Source organism: Microcaecilia unicolor, chromosome 3 (genome assembly GCF_901765095.1).
Source record: "Microcaecilia unicolor chromosome 3, aMicUni1.1, whole genome shotgun sequence".
NCBI classification, from domain to species: Eukaryota; Metazoa; Chordata; class Amphibia; order Gymnophiona; family Siphonopidae; genus Microcaecilia; species Microcaecilia unicolor.
The window spans coordinates 85,536,855-85,554,501 of NC_044033.1; the positions used below are offsets into that span (position 1 = coordinate 85,536,855).

Genomic DNA, 17,647 nt, shown 5'->3' on the forward strand with positions numbered 1-17,647 from the left:
TTTGGAGGCCGACCAGAATAAAGCGGGTTGCTCCTGGGCATGTCTGTTATTATTTTGGCTATACTCTGCCCACTTATGGGTGAGATATTTTTGAAATTTTGAGTCTGTAAATAAATATGCTGGAAATCTCCATCCTCTTCCCTTTCCTATGTCCCCTTGCAATTCCAGGTCCATCCACACTGGCGAATGGTCTGATATTGCTTCTGGGCCTATATCAGTTGCTATCACCTGTGAAAACATTGCTCTATCAATTAATATGTAATCCAACCTGGATTGCGTTCCATGGGCCCTTGATCTGTGTGTGAATTCACGTTCTGTCGGGTGTAGGGCTCTCCAGGTGTCTATTAAATTAAGCTCTCTAACAAATAATGTCATTTCTCTGGCCCTGTTCCCTGAGTAATGGGGTGAGAGATTATTGGAACAATCCAGATCTGGGTTATGTACTAAGTTGAAATCTCCTACCACTACCAACCTTTGTTTACCCTTAACATTACATTTACCCACTAAAGATCTGAAGAACTCTGGATTGTAAATATTAGGGCCATAAAGTACTACCAAAATGATTTCTAGTCCTGGCATCCATACCTTCACTATAATATATCTTCCCTCCTTCCCCATAGCTACTTTTGTTGCTTTATAGACCAGCCCTTTTCGGAAAAGGATTGCTATCCCTCCTTTTTTCCCTTTTGCTGGAACGGAATGAATTTCTCCCACCCATAGTCTTTTTAGCTTGTCATGTTCAGTATCTGATAAATGTGTCTCCTGTAGACATGCTATGTCTGATTTGTGCCTCTTCAAGGCTGTAAGAATTTTCGCTCTTTTTATTGGGGAGTTTACCCCCCCCACGTTCCATGTTGTTATTCTGACAGGCATCTTCCTCTTGAACTTCCCGTCATCAACAACTCAACTTCCCATAACCTAGTCATCTCTTTTCCAAAAATCTTGTGGTCATCTGTCTGCTGTAAACTAGAAGTGATTGTGTGTATATTATTGTCTGCCGTTGCTCCTAATGTGTCCCGTGTCTTCAATAATTGTACCCCTTGTGTTTTAACTTCTTCAGATTCCCCCATCCCCCCTTCCTGCCCGCCAAACCCACCCGTATCTCTTCTCCCAAAACCCAATTATACCCTATCTCCATCTTTTGGTGCCCCAAAAGATCAAGTAGTGAGACCTTCGAGCACATGGGACCCCCGCCCTTGTACATGACTTGACCCTTGTAAAATGTTCGATTTTGTTTATAACTGCCCTGTCCACAGCGTTATCTTTTTCATACTTCTTCAATCAGGCCCGCTTCCAGTACTGCTGTCTTTGCGTCTGCCACTGCTTTAAACATTTGCCACTGTCCTTGTATTAAGATTCGTAAGGTGGCCGGAAATTGCAACGTAAACTTTACACCTTTCAGGGCTAATGCTGAGCAAAGTGGGTGAAATTGCTTCCTCTGCGACTGTACTTCAGCTGAGAAATCTTGAAATATTAACACTTTATGTCCTTCATGAGTTAGGGTGTCTCTGCGTGTTCTGAAACCTTGCATGATTTCCATCTTGTGGCGATAGTTGAATATCTTGGCCATTACCACTCTCGGCCGTGTCTTGCCCTCAAGTTTGCGGCCTACTCGGTGTGCTCTTTCTATTACCAGCGGGCCTGTGGCGTCTGAAATTGCCAGTTCTTTACTCAGCCAGTTTTCAAGCCACGGTGTTAAATTCCGCTCCGGAATATTTTCAGAAAGTCCTACCACCTGGATGTTGTTCCTGCGTGAGCGATTTTCGAGATCTTCTAGCTTTTCATGGTAGCCTTTTAGTTGCTGTGTTAAGGCAGCTATGTCCGGGCCATAGCCTCTCCCCTCGTCCTCTAAGGCCGACATGCGTGCCTCGAGATCTCCCACTCTTGTCCCTATGCCATCCATTCGCGTGGCCAGGCTCTCCAACTTTTGCTCCATCGTTGCCCACTTCGGCTCCCACGCTTTTGTGACCGCCATGGTAAGTTGTGTGAGCTGCATCTCTGTGAACTCTCCGGGCAATTTACCAGGTTCGTCCGCCATTTTGGATTCCGGGTCGTTCGTCTTGGTTTTCTCTTTTTTCCCGGATCGCTGTGCCATCGCTCCAGTCGATTTTCGCAAATATTTGTCCATAAACTACGGCAGTCTCGACTGTAGGGTCTGCGTCAATATTTTCATTAAATCACTGCACTTTTAGGTCAATTTCGGGCAGGAGTCTCAGAGCTTCAGCAACACGCTGCTGTTCAGCTCATGTCCTCACGTGGTCTCCTTATCTCAAATGTTTAATATAACCCAGTAGAGTAGATCAGAAGGAAATTTTTTTAAAGATTAAAAATATCCTTTAAATAAAAACCCAAAAAAGAAATCATAGCTAGCAGAATTCAAGTGATTTAATAACTACCATAAAAAGCATTTGATTAAAAAGTAGGATCTGTATGTATAAACAAACGGATCACCACCCACTCAACACATCTCGAACAAATCAAACAAACCTCAAGCTGCATATTCAAGGACAAAAATTACAGCCCCTTTTGGAATGCAAACCTCTAGGAAATGCAACAGTGCTAGACATTCTGTAGGTACTTCTGATCTATAAAACCTTGAAAGTTTACATGCATCACCTCTGATGAGTATTGCTCTTGGGGAATGCTACACAAAATATTTTTAAAATTTTACAAAATTCCACAGTTTGTAATGTTTTTGCAAAGAGTTTATCTCCATAAGACCTGACGTTCCCTTCTGCTTAAGAAGATAAGAATAGCCATACTGGATCAGATCAATGGTCCATCTAGCCCTGTATCCTGCTTCCAAAAGTGGCTAATCCAGATCATAAGTACCTGGCAGAAACTCAAGTAGCAGCAACATTCCGTGCTACCAATCCCAGAGCAAGCAGTGGCTTCCCCCATGTCTACCCCTCCTATGCTCCAGCCTCCCAATTCCAGAGCTTACTCCAACTGCAATTCTCTCTCCAGACCCTGTCCCCCAAACAGCACCCACTCTTCCCCCACAACCAGACAATACTCCCCCCTCCCCCAAAACAGAGCGACTAGGGACAGCTTCTGACCCAGTTAGGGTATTACACCATCAGGGTTTCTAAGGTAGGCCTGAGGAGGGCCTAAAGGTGGTGGGAAGGAGTTGGTGGTTTTGGCTGAGGGAGGGGGCAATTTGCAGGCCGGTTTTGGCGCCAAAGCAGACATTAAAATTTGGTTGGCATCTTATGTTACTGTTAATATGGAAAAATTAGTTCTTACCTGATTTTTTTTTTCCATTAGTACCAGATGACAAGACGGGAAAATTAGGTTCTTACCTTGGTAATTTTCTTTCCTTTAGTCACAGCAGATGAATCCATTACGAATGGGTTGTGTCCACCTACCAGCAGGGGGAGATAGAGAACACTGAAAACCATAGTGCCCCCTGGACGGCTAGCTCCATCTGCCTCTCAGTATTTTGAAGCTTCCAAAGCAGTGTTAAACCGCAAAGTAGCATAACATGAACTTTCCTCACAGCGAACGAATGCCCCAGAACAGGAGCAATAACACAAAGGAGCGACAAACTCAACCTCCTGTAGTAGAAAAGAAATCCTGAAGACTGTTTTTCAACTTCTCCCAATGAGGAAACATGTCTGCAGGAAAAACTGAACACAAAACAGAGTCAATCAGGGAGGGATCATGGATTCATCTGCTGTGACTAAAGGAAAGAAAATTACCAAGGTAAGAACCTAATTTTCCCTTCCTTGTCATCAGCAGCAGATGAATCCATTACGAATGGGATGTATCAAAGCAATCCCTAGATAGGGCGGGAACAAGCCACACCACGCGCAAGCACTTGTGCTCCAAAAAGCGCGTCCCTCCTGGCAGCCACATCCAGCCTGTAATGACAGGCAAAAGAGAGCTTAGAAACCCAAGTAGCTGCACTACATATCTCTTGAAGAGAGAATGCTCCCGTCTCAGCCCAAGAGGAGGAAATCGCTCTTGTGGAATGTGCCTTAAAGGCGTTAGGCGGAGGCCGGCCAGATAGCAGATAAGCAGAAAAAATGGCTTCCTTAAGCCAATGGCTATAGTGGCTTTAGACGCTGGAGACCCTCTGCGACGACCTGACAATACAAAAAGGTGAACAGAGGTGCTGAAAGCATTTGACATCTGCAGATACTGCAACAAAGCCCTGTGCACATACAGAAGGTGCAACTGCCCCAAAGATTCCGGAAACTCCTCCCTAGAAAAGGAGGGCAGAAAAATAGGCTGGTTTAGGTGAAACCGCCTTAGGCAGGAAGGAAGGCACAGTACGTACCGTAACTCCGGACTCCGTCTCAACAGGACAGCGCCTGGAGCTCAGACACCCGTCTTGCCGATGTAATGGCCACCAAAAAGACTGTCTTTAGAGTCACATCCTTCTCCGAAGCTCGCCTCAGCGGCTCGAAGGGCAAACACTGAAGAGCCTTTAATACTAGCCCCAGGTTCCAAGCCGGACAAGGGGCCCGCACGGGAGGCCAGAGCCGAAGTACCCCTCTAAGAAACCATGCAATGTCCTGATGCGCAGCCAGGGAGAAACCCGAGACCTTCCCCCGAAAACATGCCAACGCTGCCACTTGAACACGCAGAGAATTATAGGCCAAGCTTTTTTGTACCCCATCCTGCAAAAAGTATCGGCGAGGCAGAAGCCCGCATGGGTGTGATCGCTTTAGAAGCGCACCAAGCCTCAAACTGGCGCCAGATCCGAGCATAGGCCACGGACGTGGAACACTTGCGGGCCTGCAAAAGAGTGGAGATGACCTTGTTAGAATAGCACTTGTCTCTCAATTGCACCCTCTCAATAGCCATGCCATAAGACCAAAGCGGCATGGATCCTCCATGGTCACCGGGCCCTGCGTCAACAGGTTCGGTACCAGAGGCAAGGGAAGGGGAACCTCCACCAGCATCCGCCGGAGGTCTGCATACCACGGCCGCCTGGGCCAATCCGGGGCAATGAGGACCACCACTCCTTGAAGCAGCCGAATTTGTAGGAGTCGCCGCCCTATAAAGGGCCAAGGAGGGAACACATACAGGAGGCCAGGGTTGAGCCAAGGCATCCAACCCCACCGAGCGAGGATCTCTCCGTCTGCTGAAAAAGGACGGGACTTTGGCATTTGTGGTTGAGGCCATAAGATCCACTACGGGCGTTCCCCATTTGGCATATACAGTGGGGGAAATAAGTATTTGATCCCTTGCTGATTTTGTAAGTTTGCCCACTGACAAAGACATGAGCAGCCCATAATTGAAGGGTAGGTTATTGGTAACAGTGAGAGATAGCACATCACAAATTAAATCCGGAAAATCACATTGTGGAAAGTATATGAATTTATTTGCATTCTGCAGAGGGAAATAAGTATTTGATCCCTCTGGCAAACAAGACCTAATACTTGGTGGCAAAACCCTTGTTGGCAAGCACAGCGGTCAGACGTCTTCTGTAGTTGATGATGAGGTTTGCACACATGTCAGGAGGAATTTTGGTCCACTCCTCTTTGCAGATCATCTCTAAATCATTAATTCTGGGCTGTCGCTTGGCAACTCGCAGCTTCAGCTCCCTCCATAAGTTTTCAATGGGATTAAGGTCTGGTGACTGGCTAGGCCACTCCATGACCCTAATGTGCTTCTTCCTGAGCCACTCCTTTGTTGCCTTGGCTGTATGTTTTGGGTCATTGTCGTGCTGGAAGACCCAGCCACGACCCATTTTTAAGGCCCTGGCGGAGGGAAGGAGGTTGTCACTCAGAATTGTACGGTACATGGCCCCATCCATTCTCCCATTGATGCGGTGAAGTAGTCCTGTGCCCTTAGCAGAGAAACACCCCCAAAACATAACATTTCCACCTCCATGCTTGACAGTGGGGACGGTGTTCTTTGGGTCATAGGCAGCATTTCTCTTCCTCCAAACACTGCGAGTTGAGTTCATGCCAAAGAGCTCAATTTTTGTCTCATCTGACCACAGCACCTTCTCCCAATCACTCTCGGCATCATCCAGGTGTTCACTGGCAAACTTCAGACGGGCCGTCACATGTGCCTTCCGGAGCAGGGGGACCTTGCGGGCACTGCAGGATTGCAATCCGTTATGTCGTAATGTGTTACCAATGGTTTTCGTGGTGACAGTGATCCCAGCTGCCTTGAGATCATTGACAAGTTCCCCCCTTGTAGTTGTAGGCTGATTTCTAACCTTCCTCATGATCAAGGATACCCCACGAGGTGAGATTTTGCGTGGAGCCCCAGATCTTTGTCGATTGACAGTCATTTTGTACTTCTTCCATTTTCTTACTATGGCACCAACAGTTGTCTCCTTCTCGCCCAGCGTCTTACTGATGGTTTTGTAGCCCATTCCAGCCTTGTGCAGGTGTATGATCTTGTCCCTGACATCCTTAGACAGCTCCTTGCTCTTGGCCATTTTGTAGAGGTTAGAGTCTGACTGATTCACTGAGTCTGTGGACAGGTGTCTTTCATACAGGTGACCATTGCCGACAGCTGTCTGTCATGCAGGTAACGAGTTGATTTGGAGCATCTACCTGGTCTGTAGGGGCCAGATCTCTTACTGGTTGGTGGGGGATCAAATACTTATTTCCCTCTGCAGAATGCAAATAAATTCATATACTTTCCACAATGTGATTTTCCGGATTTAATTTGTGATGTGCTATCTCTCACTGTTACCAATAACCTACCCTTCAATTATGGGCTGCTCATGTCTTTGTCAGTGGGCAAACTTACAAAATCAGCAAGGGATCAAATACTTATTTCCCCCACTGTATCTGAAGGAACACTTCGTCTGCCAGTTCCCACTCGGCAGGGTCGATTTGATACCTGCTTAGAAAATCGGCTTGCAAGTTGCTCTGACCTGCTATGTGAGCTGCTGACAGAAGCTGCAGATGTAGCTCGGCCCAGTGGCATATCTGAGCGGCCTCGGCGGCTAGTGCTTGGCACTGAGTGCCGCCCTGACGATTTATGTAGGCCACTGCTGTCGTGTTGTCCGACAGAACTCTGACAGCCAGTCCCTCCAGAGTCTTGTGAAAGGCCAGAAAAGCCTGGAATATCGCTCTCAGTTCCAAGCGATTGATGGACCACCCAGTTTCCTCGGGTGTCCACAGACCCTGGGCATAGCTTCCCTGGCAATGTGCTCCCCAGCCCTTCAGCCTGGCATCCGTTACCACCAGGCACCAATCGGGAAGCGCTAGCGGCATTCTTCACCGCAGCATGCTGAGAGCCACCACTCCATACTGAGCCGGGTCGCAGGGAGCCACGTGAGTCTGCGTTGATAATCCTGGGACATAGGAGACCATCGTTCAAGCAGGGCAATCTGCAGAGGTCTCATGTGCGCTCTCGCCCAAGGCACCACTTGCAAGGTGGCCGTCATCGACCCTAACAGCTGGACAAAGTCCCAAGCTCGCAGGCGAGGCATCCGCGGGAGCAGACAGACCTGATTCTGAAGCTTGCACCGCCTTTGGTCGGGTAGAAAGACAAACCCCGAGGCCGTGTCGAACCAGACCCCCGAATATTCTAGAGATTGAGAGGGGGTCAGGTGACCTTTGGGTATATCGACGACCCAGCCCAGAGATTGCAGTACTGAAACCACTCTGGCTGTTACTTGACGACTCTCTTCTGCAGAGACCGCTCTGATGAGCCAGTCGTAGAGGTATGGGTGAACCTGGATACCATCTAGCCTGAGAAAGGCAGCTACTACCACCATTACCTTGGAAAAGGTTCGGGGAGCTGTGGCGAGGCCAAAAGGCAAGGCCCGAAACTGGAAATGATTTCCCAAGACCGCAAACCGGAGGTGCGGGGGCCATACAGGAATGTGCAAGTAAGCTTCTTTCAGGTCCAGAGACGTGAGGAACTCTCCTGGCTGAACCGCCGCAATGACGGAGCGCAGGGTTTCCATGTAAAAATGCTGCACTCTTAGTGACTCATCGACTTTCTTTAATTCAAGAATGGGCCGATAAGACCCGCCTTTTCGCGGCACCACAAAATAAATGGAGTAACGACCACAGCCGTGTTCGGCGGGAGGCACAGGGATCACCGCTCCAAGGTGCAACAAGACTTGTAAGGTCTCCTCTACCGCCGCCCGTTTGACGGCAGTGCTGCATCGGGACTCCACAAACACGTCTCTCACCAGGGCACCGAATTCCAATCGGTAACCTTCTCTGATCAGGTCCAGGACCCACTCATCTGAGGTAATCTTGGTCCACTCCTCGAGAAAGAGGGAAAGGTGTCCTCCTACAGCTGTAGCGGAGTAGTGGACCGGCGTCCCATCATTGTGGAGGATGGCCCTGAACTCCTGGCCTTGAGCCTGCCGCTGCGGAGTGTTTGTCCAAGCGAAAGGAGTTCCTCTGCTGAAAACGGGCACGTTGAGTAAACCCAGCAGAGCGCCCCGGGCGATAACTTCGAGCTTCATGGAAGCGAGGTCTGGAGGAGGAGGGAACCACCTGACCCTTGAAAGAAGGCTGCGGCCTATCCTCAGGTAACCTCTGGGGTTTAGCATCCCCCAGGTCCTTAACAGTCTTCTCCAACTCCTCTCCAAATAACAGAAGGCCCCGAAAGGGCAACTTCACCAGCCTTTGCTTAGAGACCATGTCAGCCGCCCAATGCCGTAGCCATAGAAGGAGGCGGGCGGACACCGCCACAGACATCTGTTTAGCTGAAGCTCTGACCATATCAGAGGGCGTCAGCTAAAAATGAGAAGGCAGACTCCATTCGCGGTGCAACCTCAGCGAGGGACTCCGCACCATCCACGGGCTGTTCCACTGCCTGTTGTAACCAAGAGAGGCAGGCTCAAGCAGCGCAAGAACTGCAAACAGATGCCCTTAGGGCTAGGCCCGAAATCTCAAAGGACCGTTTTAGCGCTGATTTCAGGCGCCGATCCTGAATGTCTTTCAGGGCGACCCCTCCCTCTACTGGGAGGGTGGTCTTTTTTGTCACCGCCGTGACTAAGGCATCCACTTTAGGCATCCCAAAACGGGCCAAGTGCTCCTCACTCAGAGGGTAAAGATGCCCCATCGCCCTGGCCACTTTCAAGGACCCCTCAGGGTCAGCCCACTGAGTAGAAATAAGCTCTTGGATGGAGTCATGCAAAGGAAAGGCTCAAGCAGGCTTCTTAGTACTCGCCATCCTCGGATTACCAGAGGAGGCCTCGCCTTTAACAGGATCATCAATACAGAGGGCCTGTAAGGCATCAGAGATAAGTGCTGGCAGCCCATCGTGGTGGAAAATCCGAACCGCAGTGGGATCATCCAGATCCAGTGGCAAACCGGCACCTTGCTCTGGCTCCTCAGACCATGAAGGCCTGCCAGATCCCTCAGAGTCCCCACAAAAGACGACCGGGGGGGGGGGGGGGGGGGGGGGGGTGGGGGGGTGCGCGCCACTCTCCGACAAGGAAATTACCCGTCTATGCGTAGCGTGCATCCAACGCTCATGGGAATCCACATCTGACATCAGCCCCGGGCCATCATCACTCGGAGAGGTACCAGGTAGTAACGCAGTGTCAGACACCTGTGGCAGAGCTCTTTCAGCATGAAGGCTTTATGTAAAATAAGCACAAACTCGGGGGAGAAAAACTCACCCTGACCTCCCGTCTCCAAATTAGGAGCCAAGGGGAATGGAGCTCCAGTGGTAGCCTCGGCCCGAGGCGCCCCTCTGCTCTCAGACTCCTCCGCAACCGCGAGGGTCGAGCCATGAGGCGCTTCCAAGATGGCACCTGTTGCCAGCTCCATCGAGCGGGAAGAATCATCGCTCGCCATGTTCGTACTGGCTCTACCATCTAAACAGCACATTTTACAGAGCCCCGCTGATCTGCGTTTGCCACAATGGGAACAGCGCTTAACTCCCTCAGCAGCCATCGCCGAAAAACAGCAGAATAAAATTCAAAATGGTGGCTTCGCGCCAAAATCACCCCGATCGGAACGCTGTCCACGGGTCCTCCTCGGAGGAGCTGAGTACCGCTCTTACCTCAAAGGACTGAGTCCACGAGCTCCAGTCATGCTGCACAGTCAGGAAAAGCCTCAGAAATAGCAGCGCTTTCAGAGCGCGATTTTTTTCCTCACAGCGTTTAGTGAGGAAATCTGGAGGCAAACAGCTACAGAGATACTCCGGAGGCAGAAGAGGGTAGGAAAGGCAGGGAAAGGGCGAACCTATATGCCTGCATCCACACAGGGGGAAGGGTAAGGGCGAACCTATGTGCCTTTAAAGTGGGCTCCACTTAGCCACAACACCCCTGCTACAACTGGCAAAAGCACAGGAGCCACCCCAGGCAGAATCTTCAAGGATCTGAACAAGCTGCGTCCAACCCTGCTGGGAGATAGAGAAATACTGAGAGGCAAATGGAGCTAGCCGTCCTAGAGGCACTATGGTTTTCAATGTTCTCTATCTCCCCCTGCTGGTAGGTGGACACAACCCATTCGTAATGGATTCATCTGCTGCTGATGACAAGGAATGAGGCAATTACAATTAAAAGCAGTGTATCATACTGATGCTAGGGAGAACTTGGGGGGGGGGGGGGGGAGGAATCCGGTCACCCAAGTGTGACAACCCCGAGGCTGACAGAGACCCACCATGGGCCTCAGCCTTTACAAACAGGCAAAGAGACCCAGGATGCACAGAATAAGGAGAAAAAACAGTTGAGTACAAAAACTCTGTCAAAGTATTAGCTATGCAATATGGAGAAAGAGAAATAGGAAGCAGAAAAGAAGGAGCGTAAAGAGCTCACCACCTTCCACCTGCTGGAGACTGAGAATACTGGATCCGTCTCTAGTTGGCAGGGACTCTTATTGGCTCTCCCTAGAGTCAGAGTTCTCAGTCGCCACCTGCTGGAAGGGATGCACAACCCATCAGTCACATTCAGGGCCGGTCCAGAGGGACCCTAAAGGAGTGACTGGTAGAGCAAAAACCAAAGCCAGGCAGTCATGATTAATATTCTCTCTCAAAGTAAAAAGGTTTTTTTTTTTTTTTTTTGGGGGGGGGGGGGGGGGGGGGAACACCTACACACAGCTTTCATAGATGGACATTATTGCTTGTATAAAAGTCATGTGTAGCTGTGAAACACTGTGGAGGCGCATCCGTAGCACATGCTCATCATGTTCTATGATTGAGTGTATTACACATGCACTGCTTAGCAGCTGACTGTACTACGCATGCACCGGCACTTTCCCTACAGAGCAGCTTTTTGAAATTGCATGCAGCTCATTTGAATGCAATTTCATTCCAGCTTCACTTGTTTTTTTAGAACTTGGTAACCTTTTCCGGGGATTGACAAGCCCACATTTAATTGTAGTCCAAACAGAATTTAAGCCTCTCCTCAAAACCCAATTTCCTAAATGGTTGATATTGCGGGGTCTGCAATTAGTAATGACAGCTTTTCTTTTCTCTTTTTTTTTTTTTTTTTTTTTTTTTTTAACTGTTTGAATGATTCTCTCTGGTGTGTTTGAACTCTGTCCTATTACATAGTAACATTCTTCCTTTTTTTTCTTTTATATGGAGTGGAGGAGTGGCCTAGTGGTTAGGGTGGTGGACTTTGGTCCTGGGGAACTGAGTTCGATTCCCACCTCAGACAGAGGCAGCTCCTTGTGACTCTGGGCAAGTCACTTAACCCTCCACTGCCCCATGTAAGCCGCACTGAGCCTGCCATGAGTGGGAAAGCGCGGGGTACAAATATAACAAAAAAAAAAACCTATGCGTTTTATTGGAAACCATACGTAAGTTCATATACCTAACAGTTCAAATCTTGGGAGTGCTGTGCAGTGGCATACCAGATATTGGGGGGGGGGGGGGGGGGGGGGGCACTCTAGCTATAGCAGTTATGATCAGATCATGGCAAAACCAAAACACACAAATAAATGCATCAGAGCAGGGAGACAAGTAATTGGTCGAGCCATGTGCTACATAATGAAAAAGACAAAAATGGAAAAAAAACCAAGGAAATGAATGCAACCTACCACATGACGAGTACAGATCTTAAAGGATGCACACTAGCAACCTTTGGTGCTCTAAAACCTTGAAATGGTTATGTAATAGTGATGAAGAGGTGGCACAAGAAAACACTGCCTCAGGCCCACACTTTTATATATTTTTGACAAACTGCCTCACGGGGTTTTAGTACATCCCATAGCCTCAATGCAAAAGAGCCATCCGTATGTTTCCAGATCACTCACCACTTCACTTTGTATGTCTGTGAGTTCCATTCTACTATGTGCTTGTCCTCTGAACAACTATATAAGCAGCTGTTGTCCCGATGCCACCGTATACAGTTCACCTTACTGTCATGGCCACCAGTCTGTAGGAGAAAGATCGTAAACAAAGAACTGGTTACCTTATAAGCCAACAGCCATCCAAAGGGCTACCACATGGCTCATGGGTACTATAGGGTATGACAGGAGGAAAGTCTGACCTTTATTTTTGTCAACCTAAAAAACTGATAAGGCTAAAATTAAGGTAGGAAGAGTTCAGAAAATACCATAAAAAATATTGGTTTATAAGCAATTTCAACCAAATAAAAGGGTTCACTGCATAAAGCGAAGGTACTTACCTTGTAGCAGGTGTTCTCCAAGGACAACAGGTGTAGGTCCGGAATTTACAAAAGTCCGAGAACTTTGTGTAGCACGAGACACACTCCACTGAGCATGCACAAATGACTTCCTGCTCGCCGCAAGAATGCGGTCTCCTCAGTTTAATACTAGCAAAAATAAAGTAAAAAAACAACAAAGAAAACTCCTCCAAGGGGAGGTGGAAGGGATTGTGAGAATATAAAAAGCCTGCTGTCCTCGGAGAACACCTGCTACACCTTTGCTTTCTCCGATGGCAAGCAGGCTTATCTATTCTAACAAGTGGGAGAATCCCTAGCATCCAGGCTGGCCAAAAACACACTGGTCAATTGGGCCTTGCAACAGCGAGGACATAACTCAGATTAAGCTGAAACTATATACAAGCTGAATGAGTGCGCAGACCGGAACAGAAGAAAACGGGCCCAGGAGGGTGGCACTGGATTCTAGACCCCAAACAGATTCTGTAACACTGTCTGCGCGAACTAACTGTAGCACTGGGTATCATGCTCAAGGCAGTAGTGAGATATGAATGTGTGGACTGAAGACCACATCACAGCTTTGCAGATTTCTTCATCAGAGGCTGACTTCAAGTGGGCTACCGACGTAACCATGGCTCTAACATTGTGAGCCGTGACATGACCTTCTAGGGCCAGCCCAGCCTGGGCATGTGAAAGAAATGCAATCTGCCAGCCAATTAGAAATGGGTGCGTTTCCTAATTGCGAACCCCCATCCTGTTGGGATCAAAAGAAACAAAAAGTTGGGTGGACTTTCTGTGGGGCCTGGTCCACTCCATGTAGTAGGCCAATTATCTCTTGCAATCCAAGGTTTGCAAGCTGCTTTCGCCAGGATGGGCATAAGGTCGGGGGAAAAATATTGGCGAGACAATCAACACCACCTTCAGCAGGAACTTAGGGCGAATGTAAAGGACTGCTCTGTTGTGATGAAACTTGGTATAAGGTGCATCCACCACTAAGGCCTGAAGCTCACTGACTCTACGAGCTGAAGTGTCCAGTATTTCAGATAGCAGGAACTCTGTGGCTAAAAAGAAGCTTTCATCAGCTGGATGAGAACAACGTTGAGATCACATGACACTGGTGGAGGTTTGACAAAAGCAAACCTCTCATGAAGCGAACTAAAGGATGTCCAGAGATGGGCTTAACTTCTACACGCCGATGAAAAGCACCAATTGCAAGTTGGTTTTGAGACCAGACTGATAGAGGTAGAAGGTATTCAAGCAGGGTCTGTGTAGGGCAAGCAAGGGGATCTAGGGCCCTGCTCTCACAGCAGACGGCAAACCACCTCCATTTGAAAAAATAGCACCTCTTAGTGGAGTCTTTCTTGGAAGCCAGCAATACCCAGCAGACACCCTGTGAAAGACCCAAGGAAGTGAATACTAGGCTCTCAACATCCAAGCTCTGAGAGCCAGAGACTGGAGGTTGAGATGTAGATGAGGCCCCTCGTTCTGAGTAATGAGGGTCAGAAAACACTCCAATCTCCATGGTTCTTTGAAGGATAACTGCAGAAGAAGAGCTGGTGGTTGGGAGGCGGGGCTAGTGCTGGGCAGACTTATACGGTCTGTGCTGGGGCTGGTGGTTGGGAGGCGGGACTAGTGCTGGGCAGACTTATACGGTCTGTGCCAGAGCTGGTGGTGGGAGGCAGGGATAGTGCTGGGCAGACTTATAGGGGCTGTGCCAGAGCCGGTGGTGGGAGGCAGGGATAGTGCTGGGCAGACTTATAGGGGCTGTGCCAGAGCCGGTGGTGGGAGGCAGGGATAGTGCTGGGCAGACTTATAGGGGCTGTGCACTGAAGAGGACAGTACAAATAAAAAAGTAGCACATATGAATTTATCTTCTTGGGCAGACTGGATGGACTGTGCAGGTCTTTTTCTGACGTCATCTACTACGTTTACTATGTAACTAGATCTGCTGCAGCCAGTATGGCACAACCAGAATCATGGTCCCATAGTCTTGATTGAGTTTCAACAAAATTTTCTCCACTAGAGGTATGGGAGGATACGCATACAGAAGACCCGTCTCTCAATTGAGGAAGGCATCTGACGCTAGTCTGTCATGGGTCTGAAGCCTGGAACAGAACTGAGGGACCTCGTGGTAGACCGGAGTGGCAAACACACGAAAGAGAGGTCCAAATCTCCCGTGAAATCAGAACAAAACACAAAAAATGGCGGAAGATAAACCAAGACAGACCAAAAAACAAGGGAGTAAGAGCGCCAGAAAAGTTTAATGGGACCCTACACGGTCCGTGTTTCAGCCAACAGGCCTTCCTCAGGGGTCCTGAATCTGACGTTTACAGGTACACCTCCAAGATATTCATGAAACAAAAACCAAAATACTTCACTGCCTCTCCTCTCGCACCTGAGTGGCAAAAAGATCCACCAAGGGGATGCCCCATGCTCGCAAGATCTTGCAGGCTACGCCCATATTGAGGGACCACTCGTGTGGCTGCATTATCCTGCTCAGTCTGTCGGCCAGGGTATTGTTTTTGCTGCCAGATAAGTGGCTCGAAGAACATGCCATGCTGGGAAGTACAATACCACATGGCCTCCTGACACAGAGGGCGTGATCCGGTGCCCCTCTGCTTGTTGATGTAATACATTGCAACCTGATTGTCTGTTTGAATGAGAATAATTTGATGAGATAGCTGATCCCTGAAAGCCTTTAGAACATTCCAGATTGCCAGGAGCTCCAAGAGATTGATCTGAAGATTTGTTTTCTGGGTGGACCAAACACCTTGGGTGTGAAGCCCATCTACACGCACATCCCACCCCAGGAGAGATGCATCCATCATCAGCACTTTTTGTGGCTGAGACATTTGGAACAGAATCCCCCCCCCCCCCCTTGCTGTTTACCAAACAGCTCAATAGGACCAAATGAATGGCAAAAAAAAACATCGGGAACCATGAAATACAAGAATGCCCTGCTAAGACCAGACGCTTTCAAAAAACAGACCGCGGACTACAGAAAAAGACCAACAAACACTAAGGGAAGAAGCACGGTACTGGCCCAAGTTAGACCCCTGCCACCGAAAAAACGGATAAAGGGACCTTCCACGAGAGAAGAGACTGAAGTTGCGAGAAGCAACAGTTGACAAACACCCTCAAAGAACACCGTGGCCAAAAAGAGAACTAGACAGGTGCTTTAGCCAACTAAGCCATGGTGATGGCCACCTATCAACAAGCTCAAACGGGGAGTGCTGAAGCACCTGAAGGACCAGAAAAAGAACTCAGTCCAGAAGGAGCAGCTAACGAAGACTCCTGCAAATAGCCCTGAAAGCAAGCCAGGACCCCCACTGGACCTACAGCACTAGCTCCATCAATTTCCCTCCTGCCAAAAAGTGGCCCAGAGAGAACACGACAGCAACCCAAAACCTCACAGCATGCCAGACTTAGAAACATAATCTGGCAGACGCCGATGAGAAAGAGCGCTTCCTGGCCCAAAGCAGGGAAGCCACCGCTGAAAGCGAATAACCTTTCTTCCTCAGCCGAGCCCTCTCCAGGGCCAGGCCGCAGAACCAAAGGAAACAGGGGAGGGAACCCCCATGGCCACTAGGCCCCGACAGAAAGACCTCGACACTGAGGGAATCACAATGGCTCCCCAACCAGGAGCCTCATGAGATCTGCATACCATGGAAGCCATGGCCAGGCTGGAGACCAGGATCCCTGCTCAAAAGGTCTGCCACTCTCCCCCACAGCCGGTCTAAAATTGGCATGGGGGAAGGCATACTGAGGTCTCTCGCTCACACAACCGTCGCAGGGCGAATAGATCCCTAGAGTCCTATGCCCGGCAGTGGCTGAAGCACCGAGGAACCTAGACATAGGACTAGGCCACCAGCTGAAAACAGCTCGAACAACCACTCCCTCTGCTGGAAACCAGAGCATACCAACTGAGCAGGTCTGTCTCCATACTGAGGGACCCCGCAAACCAGTCGAAGGCACAACCAGTCTCACTGCCCCGTCCATTAACAAGCTGGACTCCGATTTTCGGAGTCCAAGATGGCCGCCGATTAGGACGGACGCGTTTTTTCGTCTCTCCTTTTCCTGAAAAAAAATATCGTTGTTATGCCTAAGAGGAGGGGAAGGGCTGCGGCGACTGCCTCCCAGCAGCCGAGAAATGTACCTTCTCTTGGTTCTATCGAACCATTTTTGCAGAGAGCCGCAGGCATGGTCGTTCCGTCAATGGGTGGCCCGCTTGTTCGCACACTAGCTGGAGAAAGTGAAGCGAACACAGGGCTGGAAGTTTCGTTGAGCCCAGACGGCAGAGAACCGCCTCCTCAGCCAATTGGAAGCAGTTCTCCGATGAGTGCGCACTCAGACGCGAAGACCGGAGGGTCAGGTAGCGGAGAGGAACGGGAGGCTATTCTATCCTCGATGGAAGGTTTGGGAAGTTTGTTAACTCCCACCTTAACTGCTTCCATACAGAGAAGAACCACTGAGGAGACCGTAGGAACAAATGGGAATGTAAGTCCGATACACACTGAGACAGAAGATATATTTCCTTTCAAAAAACCTACTGAAGTAACTTTAGACAATCTTTGGCATCTAATTGTGGAACTTGGTAGGGCTTTATGCCCTCAGACAAAAAAAATGTCAGAAGAAATTGTTTTATTGGATGGGAAATTGAAGGAAGTAGAAATTAAACTTAATACTGTGGCCTCACAAACTGAAAATTTTGAGAAAGAATTACAATATATACAATCTGTGCAAACAACAATTGTTAAAGATTTGGTAAACCAAAGGAGGAAATCGGAGTTTCTTGAAAACAATCTTAAAAATAATAATTTACGTTTTATAAACTTTCCTGCTCAGCCTCTGATTTCCCCACGGGAAATGTTAAGAAATTACTTCAGAGAGGTCTTGGAAATTGGTGAAGATCAACTCCCTCCTATTTCCCAGGTTTTTTATATCCCGGGTAAAAAAGATGAACAACTTCCAAGTAATCAGGCAATAGATGTATCTGCATTGTTAGAAAGATCAGATAATGAAATAATTACAGCTTCAACTTTACTTGCTACTGTGGCGTTGACCTCTGACAAATCATGGATATTAAAGAAATTTTTCCTAAAGAAAGAAAAAACCTTTAGAGGGTTACAA

General features: G+C 48.6%; 1 protein-coding gene across 1 annotated transcript in view; it reads right to left on the reverse strand.

Annotated features, from left to right (window-relative positions):
• Nucleotides 1-17,647, reverse strand: part of WDR43 (WD repeat domain 43) — a 187,135-nt gene that overhangs the window by 150,462 nt on the left and 19,026 nt on the right. Inside the window, exon 3 of the mRNA XM_030196135.1 lies at nt 12,150-12,271. Within this exon, the coding sequence (XP_030051995.1) occupies nt 12,150-12,271 (122 nt within the window). The remainder of the gene's footprint in view (nt 1-12,149; nt 12,272-17,647) is intronic.